The 13369-nt window shown below is 43.2% G+C and overlaps 1 protein-coding gene across 1 annotated transcript in view; it reads right to left on the minus strand.

Moving 5' to 3' along the window:
- The window catches only part of PPP1R9A (protein phosphatase 1 regulatory subunit 9A), a 148044-nt gene extending 136313 nt beyond the window's left edge, over positions 1–11731 (minus strand). The window contains exon 1 of the mRNA XM_082320635.1: positions 10191–11731. Within this exon, the coding sequence (XP_082176761.1) occupies positions 10191–11657 (1467 nt within the window). The 5' untranslated portion in view covers positions 11658–11731. The remainder of the gene's footprint in view (positions 1–10190) is intronic.
- Positions 11732–13369: the final 1638 nt, after the last annotated feature.

Genomic DNA, 13369 nt, shown 5'->3' on the forward strand with positions numbered 1-13369 from the left:
TATATATATATATACACACATACACACACACACACACATATACATATATACACACACATATATCCCCTGAGCCTTCTCTTCTCTAGGCTAAACAGTCACAACTCCCTCAGCCTTTCCTCATAGGAGAGATGCTCCAGTCCCTTCTTCATCTTCATGGGCCTTCATTGGACTCTCTCCTGTCTCTTGCACTGGGGAGCCCAGAAGAGGAGCCAGCACTCCAGGTGTGACCTCACCAGCGCTGAGCAGAGGGGAAGGATCACCTCCCTCAACCTGCCTGGCAACACTCCTCCTAACGGAGCCCAAGATACCATTAGCCTTCCTTGCCACAAGGGCACATCGCTGGCTCATGTTCAACTTGGTGTCCACCAGGACCCCAGGTCCTCTTCTGCAAAGCTGCTTTCCAGCTGGGTGGCCCCCAGCATATACTGGTGCATGGGGCATTTTCCTCCCCGGGTGCAGGACTTTGCAATTCTCCCTGCGGAACTTCATGAAGCTCCTGTCTGCCCACTTCTCTGTACAGCCAGTTTTCAATCCACCTCACTGCCTGTTCATCCAGCGCCTACTTCATCAGCTTCTCTATGAGGATGTTATGTCAAAAGCCTTACTGAAGTGAATGTAGACAAGATCCATTGCTCCTCCCTCATCTATCAAGCCAGTCATTTCACTGTAGAAGGTTATGAGTTTGGTCGAGCATAACTTCCCCTTTTTAATGGTCAAGACTTACTGTTAATGACTGCGTCATGCACTTGTAGTAAACCACAGTAAGTCTTAGCAGTTATTTTGGATCTACAGCTGTTAAGGTTGGAAACTGCTTTACTGGCCATATAGAGAGAAGGGGAAAAAGAAAAGAAAAAAAACCCACCACACCTGTTTAATGGTATTTCCCTCCCTGCATCTTAACTATCAACATGAAAGAAATGTGCAAAACATCAAGGTGGCAATTTTTAGTCAACCTACCAGATTAATAGAGGGAGATAAAACTGAGCAACTACTTCAGAGAAAAAGGCTGAGCAAAGAGGAATAAAGGGCTATGTGGTCTGGCAGTCTCACGCTCCCAAACACCGTACCAAAACATTCTCATTTGCATTAGTGCACTATGCCACACTTCTGAATTACCAGCTTTTTCAAGAGTTCTCTAAATCTCTAGATTCATGAGACCTCTCTGGTTTGCCCTTGTGAAAAAAAAATACAGTATTAAAATATTCTGAGTATTCTATTTAAGCAGTCCACACACAATAAAATTTACTGGACAATCACCCAAGTTGACATTAATGAACAGTATCTTTGGGCTTCTAAGAAGGTAGAGCTAACAGGTAAGTATTTAAATATGTTGGAATCAACATATCTACAGAATCTAAACATGTCAGTATCTAAATATGTCAGAGTCCATCTTAAAGATGATTGCAAGCTTATAAAGATGTAAAGACAATTACAAGCTGGATAAAACCTTGGGGTTTTTTTTTTATGATAAAGGCCATGATCTGGATGAATTAGACAGGAGTTTGATGGTATGACTTTTAAAAGCCTCTATAGCCTATTGCTTTTAACCAAATAATATGAATAGTAAATTTGAAATACAGGTATTTTATCAAATAAAAGGCACCAGGTCTACATGCAGCAGTCTGAATATTAAAAGATATTCTTTCAATGTGAACTAGCATCTTATGCCCTTGAGATTATGCACTGAATACTAAGGCAGATGGAAACTGCAGAGAGGAACATAAAAAGTTACAGATGTGCACAGACTAGGAAGTGCAGCTGCATGTGTAATAATGCAAGGCAAATGGGTCTCAGAGATAAATTCTGCATTCACACCTTCCACTGACTTTATCATATGGAAATATCTGAGTGGTCTCTTGAATCAACTCTAGCAAGTCAAATTAGCTTCTGCTCTCACTGGAATACTTTCTATATAAAAAAGGCTGCCACAGAATAACAGCTGTTGCTTTGTACCATTAACAGGAATGTCAGGTACTTTTTTAATAGGTGATTTGTGGCCTGCAAGTTCAACAGTGCTGAAATAAATCCCAACTCTTAACAGAATTAATAGACACTGCTAGACAGTACAGTAGTCTGTTAGGAAGACAGGAAAAGAGAAGGAAATTGCCTGTATCATTGCCTGCTATTACGATTCTCTAATCTTAGTTGGAAAATGCTCAATTCCACCTTAAAAGTTGAATGCTGCCCCTTAGCCTTCAGGTGCTTTTTCTTTATGAAGATACCAGGTGCAATTATGCTCTTTTTCAGGCTTTGTCATCCCTCACTGAGCAAGAGAAAGTTCTTAAGCCCCCTGTTTTGTGATAGAATTAACCAAGAAAAAGACAAATTAAGAGCAGCAAGTTGCTGCAGCCTTTCCTGCAAACTCACTTGCCTTAAGCAGAATCCACCAGACATGTTCCAGATGAAGTCCCCTTAGCGAGTTATAAAATGACACTCACAATTCCCTACCGCTACCAAAATATTTTGGTTCGTGTATCTAGAGTGCCATTTCCCTTCCTCACAGCTGCATCGCACCGCGGGTTACTGCTGTCATTCTGCGCGAGCGAGTCACGGAGTGGCTTTCTCCTTAGCTGTCATCCCCTACAAATGAGTCATTAGTTTGCCGTGAAACTTCTTGGCTCATAAATCCATCCTCACTAGAGTCCTCCCAGTCACCTGTATTTTACTGTAATCCTATGCAATGATAAGGCTTCCCCACTTTCCGTCAAAAGCAAGTGTCATTAGCGTGCTCCAACTTCCCGAGACAGAACTACTGAAATTTTTAACAAGGTCTTCTGTCTTATCAAAGGCAGACACTAATTTAGTCTGACATATGCTACCTCTCATAAATCCATTTACATGTATTCCACTTTTCCATTTGCCTCCCTGCCTTTGATTCTTTTTAAAGTTTTTTTTCTATTGCTTTGCTACTGGAAAAAAGAAAAAAAAAAGATTAATAATTTTCAAGCTGCCAGAAACACCTCTTCTCTATTTTCTGAAAAACAGCTACTGCATTTGCTCTTCTGCAGTTAAATGCCATCTCTATTTTGACAGTGTTCTGTTTGTTTTGAAATGTTTGCTACAAGACTTTCTAAAATACAACTTCTTTCACCCAGCCCCCTACAAACCTGAGCACTAGGAACTTCTAAGGTTTCATCTTCGTTTCACTATAAGAATTTCCACTGTAAGAGTTTCCACCTGTATACGTTTATTTCACTCTTAATCCCGATTCCATGTTCAACATGACCAACTGCACCAAAAACAAAGGCAAAATATTAATATAAACTGGGGGTGATAGCTCACTGTACCTCACGCTCACTGTATAACCCTCAGCTTCCTTTCGTGTTTCATTATTAATGGATAAACAGCTTTTTACTACTTGGATTACTTTCCTTTACAAGGTCAAACACAGCTTGACTTCTGGCAACATCTTATTTACACTTTAAGACTTCTGAGCTCTATGACAGTCTTCATTTTTTGAACAACCACTTTTGCCACTCCTTGCAAGTTCTTGGCTAGCTTCTGATATTCTCTTTGGCTGGCTTTTCTTCTGATTAGGTCTGCAATTATTCTGCTCGTGTATTCTGCTTTTTCTTGGGATGCAAATCCTACGCACTTTTTCTAATTCTAAATCAAACAGGTTCCAAGAACCCCACCGTTAGCTCCTTTAGCTCTTTGGTTCAACTAATTTCCAACCATTTCCCTACAGTTTCTCAGTCTGCATTTTTGAAATTCAAAACCTTTAATTGGAAACCCCTTTCATTCTAAACCGCATAAGCCTCTGATGCCAATTATTCAATCCAAACTTGGTTTCTACAAACAGCTCTTCTAGAATGTCCTCAATGCTTATAAAACCCAGTTTAAAGCAACATTATTTCTTTTTAGTTCAGTAACTGTGTGTGAACATTGCATCCAGCAGTAACTGGCCCCTAGATGTAGTAGTGATATTATGACCTATACAAGAGTTAAAGCCTCCACAGCGTATCGTGGCAGGCAAATAACTTTATTCCATCTACTGTATTCCAATAATTCCATGTATACTTAATACAAGAAAACTCTTTTGCATCTGAAATTACTGTGTGTGAAAGACTCATCCAGTGAAAGTATACAATTCCAACTCAATGGTACACTTCACGTACAAGATAACCATGTAGAACAGACTTACCTTTTAATAACCAAAATAGCAACTTGTTCTGGAATGCTTTATCCCTTCATTGTTGTTCTTTATCTAAGAGCATCCAGTCTCTGAACCCTTAATATTTACTTCTCATTCCTTTCCCTGACAAATATCTATAAAAGGTTCTGTCGTTCATAACAAGATCTTTCATAACAAATGTAACTGAAATAAAAGACTAGGTCCCAGAAACACTCTATATATCCTACCACCAGAAGAAATAACCTGGTTTTACATCGTTAACTTTTACAAATAATCAAAGTTAGCATCACAATTCTTGTGGTACAACACATTTTATTACTACTTAAGTCTGTAGAATTTCCCATACTTCACAATACCTGAAAAAAGTATAAGGTCATTTTATGCAGCAGAATACACACATTTCAAGCTACCCAAGCAATAGCTCAGTATCTCAAACTACTTCATAAGTCGAGATCAATGGAATTAATAACCAATTTGCTGCCCATTTTACAGAATTCAAATACCAGCGTAAAGGTTCAGTGATTTATTCAACATTACAGGAGACAGAGCCTAAGCCTACTTAACATCTAGTTTCATGCTTTAGCCAGAACTACCACCCACTCCTAATGTTGTAAACAAAGCACGGACACAGGAGCTAGAGTGGAAAACCAAATTTATGGAAAGGAAAATACTCTTTCAGTGATTTCAGAAGGAAGCTACACATCTTTATTTATCTGTAAGGTTTCTTAATTAACCCATTCAAAAGTGGATGAATTTCTCAGATTCTGTAATAATTTTAAATCTAATATACCTTCAGGATCTTTCTGCAAGTCTGGTCTTCCACATCTGCCTTCAACAAGTGTCCTAACACCTGCTGGGACTACTTTATTTATAAAACCATAGGCTCACTGAGGTTGGAAGGGAGATCTGGAGGTCATCTAAATCCAACTCCATATTCACTTAAGTAAAACACAAATAGCAGTGTTGGCAAGTTTGGAGCCAGGGACTGTACAGTGCTTGTGGATGGGTAACCCTCACTTATGACTTCTATGACCCAAAATAGTTCAACGTTTTAACAACAACAGGTAAATACCATACTAAACATTGAATCAGGCAAAGAGATATGTTCTTTTTCAACACTAAAACTCGAAAATGTTTCCAGCATACTTTATTTTGATGCTTACCAGACAAAGAATAATAATATTTTAGACAGTAAAAATTTCCAAAGTAATTACAGGGTCAGATTGTTTCAGATTCTTTCCTTGCCACTATTTACGTTCCCGAATACATTTTAGTGAGAGAAACGAGGAATAACTAGAAGACTTGCTCTTTGAACTGATTTTTAATAAGGAAAAGGACCATATAGTTCATAAGAAATTTCAAAACAACTGTTAAATACAAATGACATTTATATTTTACACTAAACTATAGTCACAGCGCTTCTTGTAAAACCTCTTCAAAGACTCAGAGGGAGAGAAAAAAGCACAAATTTCGATTCCTGAAGACCATTTGAATAAAACACGATCTGGAAAACTGAAATGCTGTAAGGTACAAGATTCAGTCATGCTGCATGACAAAAGAGAGGAAGAACATATGAGGCACGGGCACTAGTGACCATAATCCCTTCATATGGAATTAGCTGAAGCATGGAAGAGCCATTTGCTATATCCCTTCCATTCCTGTTACCCTCGCCCCCACCCACCCCAAACCTCTGAAAGGTCTGCAGAGAGGTCCCTTCACCACCACTGCACCCTAAGGAAGCTTTATGGAACCATAAAAACTGCCGCAGCAGCTTGGGCTAAAACCCCTCTCTGCACCACGAGTTACCTGCTGTCTGCCTTATGGTCTGATGAGACACTGCCCAACCCTCTCCAACCCCTTAGTCAGGTAGGGCCAAGTCAGCAGAGCAGAAAGTCACAAAAGGAGGCTAAGTGGGAGATACCGATTGCTGCTAACAGCTTTAAATGGTTTAACGTGTACCTGGTGCCAGAAATAGGGCACTAACCGAAGATGTCGCCATCAGCTATCAAGATACCAGACATTCTGGACTTGGAGAGAGGAGAAGAGGTACACATTACTCTTCCACCCTAATTCTATCCAGGATGGAGGAAACATGGCTCAAAAAGGACTATGATTTGGACAATCAATACACTTCCATTTGCTAGAGTGTGGAAAGCCATGACCTAATCAATTTTGCACTACTGGCAAACCTTGTCCAATGAGCCCACAATGTTTGGGAAGTGGTATATAACCCAACCCTCAGGAAACCCTGCAAAACTCAACAAAAGGCCAATAAATCACAGAGTTTCTGCTTTTTTGTGTAGAAAAGTATCCCTGGCAAAACCAGGGTATTTTTTTCCTCATCACATTTACTTAACTTTTTCACCTCTTACACTTGCCTTGGAGAGTTTCAGTTCTGTCCCTGAGCAGAAACACAACACCTCAACACAAGAATGGGCCAGTACTGATGAAGGCCTCTGTATCGCTATATAAACACTCACATCAACTGCTATATCAACATGCACATCCCTTGTTTAGCAACACACTCATGCCCACTCCCACTACCAGCACCAACTCTTGGGCCCTTTTAAGGTATTTTTTGTTGAACGACGCCAAGCTGACTTAAGCTCCCACAGACACGCACAACTGCTCACATCAGTGATGCCACACTCCAAATACCTAGAAACTCTCCAAGCCTGCAATGGCCCCTCGGCAGCCACCGACTCCTAAAGGGTCTTTCAACAGAGACAAGATCAGCAAACATATCCCATAATCCTAGAGCAGAGTAAATGGCCCATGGAGGATCTGTGATAGCGAAATTACAGACTGTAACAGAGTAGAGTTTCCTGCATCTGTTGACTTGAAATCTTCTCTTTATAGTGAGTTTCTCAATAACTCTTTTTTTCCTGCTTGGGAGATGAGCAGAATTCAATCTTTATCAGTTTGATGAGTAGGATTTTATTTATTTATCCTTCTGCCTATACTTCATTACTGCTCGTAGTCCACAACATTTCCCCTATAGGAACAGAAAGGATTCCCTTTGGTGGTAACTGAAATCTCTTTGCTCTTCAATCTCAGCACTCTTCTCATTTACTTCTGACATGCCTACCTGAAAAATCCCTTGGAAAAACAGTTCAAAGATGTTTATCTAAACCTGTTGAAACCTTCAAGTAGCAACTTTATGGCAATAACTACCCACTCATCTCACAGGATACATGTTCAAATGCCATTTTTGTTATTATTTCAGAGCTCACCTGTAGGAAGAGAGTGGAGGTACAATACTGTGAAATCAGCAATAAACATCTAGAGTTTGGGTTGGACTTTTCACACCGCTGTCCAGCAGAGTAGGTAAGTACAAATTGCTTCATTTTAATAAAGACAAATCAGTTTTCAACAGTTCAGAAAATACTCCTACCTCGCTTTGTATTTTCCTCTCTCTCAGTTACACTATGCATGAGATGATGTTCAGGAAAGTATTAGTGAAACCAGTTATGCCCACTAATACACAAAATTGCCTAGAACAGAAAAATTCTTAAAGAGTTGCTGTCTGTCAAGCTAGCAAGCATCATCCCCACCTAACGGACGTGTGAAATGAGTGGTCAGGCAAATTCGTCTGCTAGCGCTGTGCGAGGGGACAGAACACAAGTGCCCCTCGCCCTCTGCACTGCTCATTGGTACCTATCTGCCGGGCAGAAACTGCTTGCCAGAGCTGGTTCACGACCTCCTAGCAGCGTGCTGAATTGGCAGCGCTGTCAGAGAGGCAGCGCAGGAGCCCAGAGACTCGCGCCCCTCCGAGGACCCACCGGGGGATTCTCCAGCTGCCCTTCCCGGGTCCCTGCCCGCGGCGGCGTGGCTGGGCAGTGACCTGATGCTGCTGGCAGCCCGCCCGGGCTTATGCTGCTTGACACTGCCGAGGGAATCACAGAGCGCTGCGGAGAAAAGGGAAGAAGGCTCGAGAAGCAGCTTTTAATTTTCCACAACTTTCGCTGCACTTCTTCCTCTTAGTGCAAGCCTTCCACATGGTCTCACTTCTGTTTCCCCACATGACTAACAGATTGCATGCACTGAAGGCACCCGGGACAAAAAGCAATCACACAGGGATCTCCCAAACCTCTCAACCTCTCCTACACTGTTCTCTCTCAATGCAGCTTTTATTCTGTTTTCTTCCTATCTACAATGAAGATGCTAAAATAATTAAAGCAACAATTCTTTTACTTTGGATAAGCTTGTTAAGAGTGCTTTATGCTGAAAACCATGACAAATGCACTCTTTTATTATTTACACAAATGACTTTTAGAGCATTTTCCTGATGGACTGTTATTATTACTTGATAATAGTAATCTGAAATGAACATAGCATGAATATCTTGAGAAGAAAAGAAAAATTGTATAACTAAATAATTGAGAGAATACTCTTACAGCGCTTGGCATGACAGCGTGATTCAGACAGGCCACAGCAATATACTGAAGTAATAATGTCACTGTTAGCTCTTTCAAAACAGAAACAGCAGAAAATCCAACCATCTCAAGAATAAAACCAGTGTAATCACTTTCTGAATCCTCATCTGTTAGAACCATAACAGATATGATAAAACAAACCTCTGCACGTAATTGGTAGATCTTTCAGAAGAGAGAACATCATCTTGTCTGTTAGTACAGCCTGAGGGGGAAGGTGGTGGGGGAGACAACATTCGTAAGTCTTTGGAATAAAAGTTTTCTCTACTTCTTCTCCAAAAAATTAAAGAAAACCAGCTACTTTAATTATGGGAATAATCTAGAGGGAGCACAAACACTGTTAGAATTTTTGGTCCATGACGCAAGCCTGAATAAAATACTAACAAAACAAAACAAAAAAATCCATTATCTTGGCTCAGAATATTTTGTTTCAGTGTAAAAAATGGTCTTTTAGAAGCATAAAGAACACAAGGCCGTTCCCTGCCCTCCACCCTCCAATAAACAGATGTGAAAACCTGGTTGCTTCATTCAGATTAGAACGTCCTAATACAAATACACATCTTACGCTAACTTAAAGCACGGGTGGTGTAAACGCAGATTTTGTAAATCGCATTACTTCAAGTTTGATAGTGAAACTTCTGTTTGTTGATTTAATAATTTTCATTACCGATCTCACACAATGAAAATACAGTCATTTACAGACTGTTAATTTAAAAACACTTAGATTTCAAGTATTTCACCATATATGGCTCTTTCAAGAGCCATTTCTGGAAAAAAATGACTACAGTTTTGAATTGTCCATTTGAGACCATGTGCATTAAAAGCAACTCAGAACTAAAATACTTCCATACTTACCTCTGTGACTCAGCAGTGAAAAGCTGGTACAACAAAACACGACTAGTTATTCCTTGAAACAACATTCTTAGCAGTAATTTCAAGATACTTAAAACCAAACCAAATAAAGCTCTGCAAGAAACCCACCCTTCATTAGCTATTTCCATCAACGGACTTTGGCCTTTCTGTAGCACTGAGATACACTAGATATATGTATATTGATGTTTAATAAATAAAGTTTTTAAAAAGTGAAGATGCTACTAGAAATATGATACTAATTCAGATGCAGAATATTAAGTCCTCTACTACTGAGACAGAATCACAGTGTGTTTCATGACATAGTGTTTAAATACAGGGACTTCAAAGAACTGATGAGAGCTGAAGAAAAGCAAGCTGATCTAAAGAAGCTGTGATTTCAAGTGAAAAAAGCTAAGCAGCACAAAGGCCACCAAATACCCACTTCTACATTCCACCATGTGATTACAGTTCAGTCATGTAAGTCAAAACACGCATGTTAAAATTCTCAAACTTCGCAAACCCAGCTGTCATTCTCAATTTCTGCTGGTTTAGTCAGCCATCAAGTAGTCTAGGAAATGACACAACCTCATCAGAGCTCAGCTTCCTTAATTCATTTAAGATTATGCTCGCTGGCTGACTGTAATAAAAATGTGTATCGAAAGATCCTCTGCAATCTTTTCAGAGCCGAGATCAGCTGTCAAAATCTACTTCAAATAAAGTTGCATTTGAAAATGAACCAAACCGCAGAAAAAGAACGTAGGAAACTTTACCTTAATTGGAGCACGGCTAAACTGTATTTTTCTGTTGGCTGGGATTTCATCTTCATCTGGCAATCCATTAATTTCAGAATATTCCATATCGGGTTCATAACAGTTATTTTCATCACTGTCATCCTGATCATCCTGTTCTGTACCTGTCTCTCCCCAGTCAGAATTATATCTCGACCGTACCCGATACACATTGTAGTCAGAGTGCATGTACACGTGGGAACTCTGAAAATTATTCACATCTTCATGCACTTCTTTTTCACTCGCCTCATCATAATGGGTCTCAGTAGCATCTGAAACAGCATCTGTGGCAAAATCCACACCTGAAGCTACATTTCCTGGTACTTCTGCAGCTTCAGGTCTATCAAAGATACCCTCTGCATGCTCTGACCGTTCCTTTTGTTGCAACAAAACTTCTGCCTCTGTTTTTGACTTACTCCTAGCGCAGCTGTCCACCGATCTTTCGCTGTCAAGCACACTGACCAAATCCTGCTGACTTGCTGCAGAGCTCTCAACAGAATCAGCACTTGCCTCCGTACTCTTCTTTACTTCTTCAGTTGTTTTTGAACCTGCTGAAGTGCCTGTGGACGTCTTCTGTCTCAGTGCTGAAGGCGTGCTGTTCTGCTGAGAGTTCTCAGCAGACATCAAGCCTGTACTCTGTTTGGCTGGCGGAGACCACGTGCTGGTATCTTTCAGAGGACTGAAACCCTCAAGGTTTGCAACTGGGGAGGAGATATTTGCGACGGTAGACGAGAGGTTTAGCGGATAGTGACCAGTTACAGAGTACTCTTCATTGTTCTCCGACTTTTCTACGATGATTACGTTTTGTGAGTCAGTGTTTTCAAAAACTGCGCTGAGCTGACTCACAGTTGGAGAGACGGTCTCTGTCCTTGGGCTAAGACTGTCCAGTGAATCAGTGCTGCCTCTGTGAGACTTAGAGCTGCCCCATTCATCCGGAAGCTCATTGGAAATGACTTTCTCTTTCTTTGGGGAATAGCGATTGGAATGTCCTGTTTCATGAGCGTTTCGCTCAAACATCTTCCGAGTTTCAGTAAACTTGGAATAGGAAGGACCATCATGGATAGTATCAAATCTACTAATCCTTTCTGAGACGGATGATTCCAATTTTACGATTGAACCATCTGCTTTTTCTACGAATTCTCTGGGCCTAATTCGTCTTTGAGGTGATGGGGGGCCACCCTTCCCCCTGGTTTTAGGGGTAACTCCAGCACTTTCGCTGGGCTCCATGCCCATCTGCATAAATAAGTTCTTAATCCTATTGACATTTGAGCCATATTTCCTTCCCCTGCTCTGCGAGGCCTCTCCTTCCTCTTTCGTTTTTTGGTCTCCATCTGATTTCGGTTTGTCAAAGGTGCTTTTCAGCGCCTGGAACTCAGTTCTGTAAGCATTCCTGTGAGGAGAGGCACTTCGGAGGGTTGATCTTTCTCCTGAAGACTCTGTTTTCATCATGTTTACTCCAGGAGCCCAAAACCAGCTTACATAGTTTCTGCGGTACCGCTCTCAGTAGTCTGTCACAGCTGAGATTCTGCTTGAGGAGTGTTTTTCTCAGGCGGCACTGCCCTTCAGGAGGGCCATGCTCAAGAGAAGATCTGGAGGCAAATATCTAAACACATGCAGTCAATTCTGACAAAGCAGCACAACTGAGGACTCTCAAGAACGACAGCTGATTTAACCTGCAATAGAAAGGCGGGGTTTCTGAATCATGTCAGGTACTTGTACTACTTTAAATTTAAGCCACAATATCCATTTACCATTATTTGACGAGTCTACAAAAAATAGTAAAAAAAATACAACCTAACACTGCACAGACACATGAAAACTTGTCATTACAAACTTTTTCAAATTGATCATTGCATAATTTTCAATTATGCAAAAGAATGGATTATCGCATCTTACCATTCACAAAGTATTGTATCATGCCACAAACATGCAGGCAAAGGAAAGGCAACGTGACAAGAAAAATAACATCACTTCTGTGTTAAGGAACTTTTCTAAAAAATATAATAAAAAAAAAAAATCCCAAAATCAACCCTCTAAGTTACTTACATCTAACTACAAAGCAATTCATGCAAACATGATGCTTCTGCTTCCCCAAGGCACTGCAAGACAACCCTTGCTCTCTCAGAGAAACACAATGGTAGAAATACCATCAAACATAATACACTTCGAAAGGCAAAACTAAACAGCAGCTCGAGGGAATAAGAAAAACTGCACCCAAAGTTAGCATCCGCAGTTGACGCAGTGAAGAAAGTGAAATCCAGTTAGAGAAAGTTGCCCCTTGTCACAGGCAGCGGTTTCAGCACCTGGAAGAGCCTGGGGATGCTCAAGGAGGAGCTGCAGAAACGGAGCCAGGGGCTGGATCCGCTCCCACCCCGCGGCCCGGGGGGCTCGCAGGGGCCGCCGCGCCGGAGCGGCGGAGCTCCCCGGCCTCGGCGCTCCCCGGCCTCGGCGGCCGCCCCCGACCCCGCACCCCCGCCACGGGCAGCGCAGGGCTCACCGAGAGCCGAGCCCCTCTCCCTTCCCCTCCGTCCCTGCTCCCCAGCCCGCGCCGCCGCCGCCGCTCCCGCCGCGCCGGGGACGCCCCATCTGGGCTGCAACAGCTGCTGCCCCACCGGCGCAGGGGACCCCGCCGCCGCGGCGGGAGAGGCGCGCCCGCCCCCGCGCTCCGCTCCCGCCGCCCCCGCCGATCGCCACCGGCGACTGGAAAGGCCACACGGCAGCGGCTCCCGGCGAGACCCGCCGCTCCCGCCGGGCTCGCGGAAGGCAATGAACTTAACCCGAGAGGACAGCGCCGGGGCCCCTGCGGCGGCGGCTCCTCCTCGGGCGGCCGCGCCGCTGCCGCCGCCGCGCCGGCGGGCGGGAGGCGCGGGGCCGCGGGCGGCAGCACCTTGCGGCGGGGCAGAGCCCGGGCAGCCGCCCCCGCGCGGCCGGGCCCCGGGAAACAAAAGCCCGGTGACCGGGCTGGCTCCCCCGCGGAGCCCGGCGCCTCTCCCGCCGAGCGCGCACGCCGCCTTACCCAGCCGAGAGCCGCGGCGGGCTCCCCCAGCCTCCCGCCTCAGCGCTGCCCGCGCTCCTCCTCCGGCCCGCGGCGGCTCGGCGCCTCGGTGGAGAACGGCCGCTGCCGCCGCCCGCCTGACAGGAGGCAGCAACCGCCGCGGCGC

This window comes from Platalea leucorodia (assembly GCF_965183815.1).
Source record: "Platalea leucorodia genome assembly, chromosome: 1".
Taxonomy (NCBI): Eukaryota; Metazoa; Chordata; class Aves; order Pelecaniformes; family Threskiornithidae; genus Platalea; species Platalea leucorodia.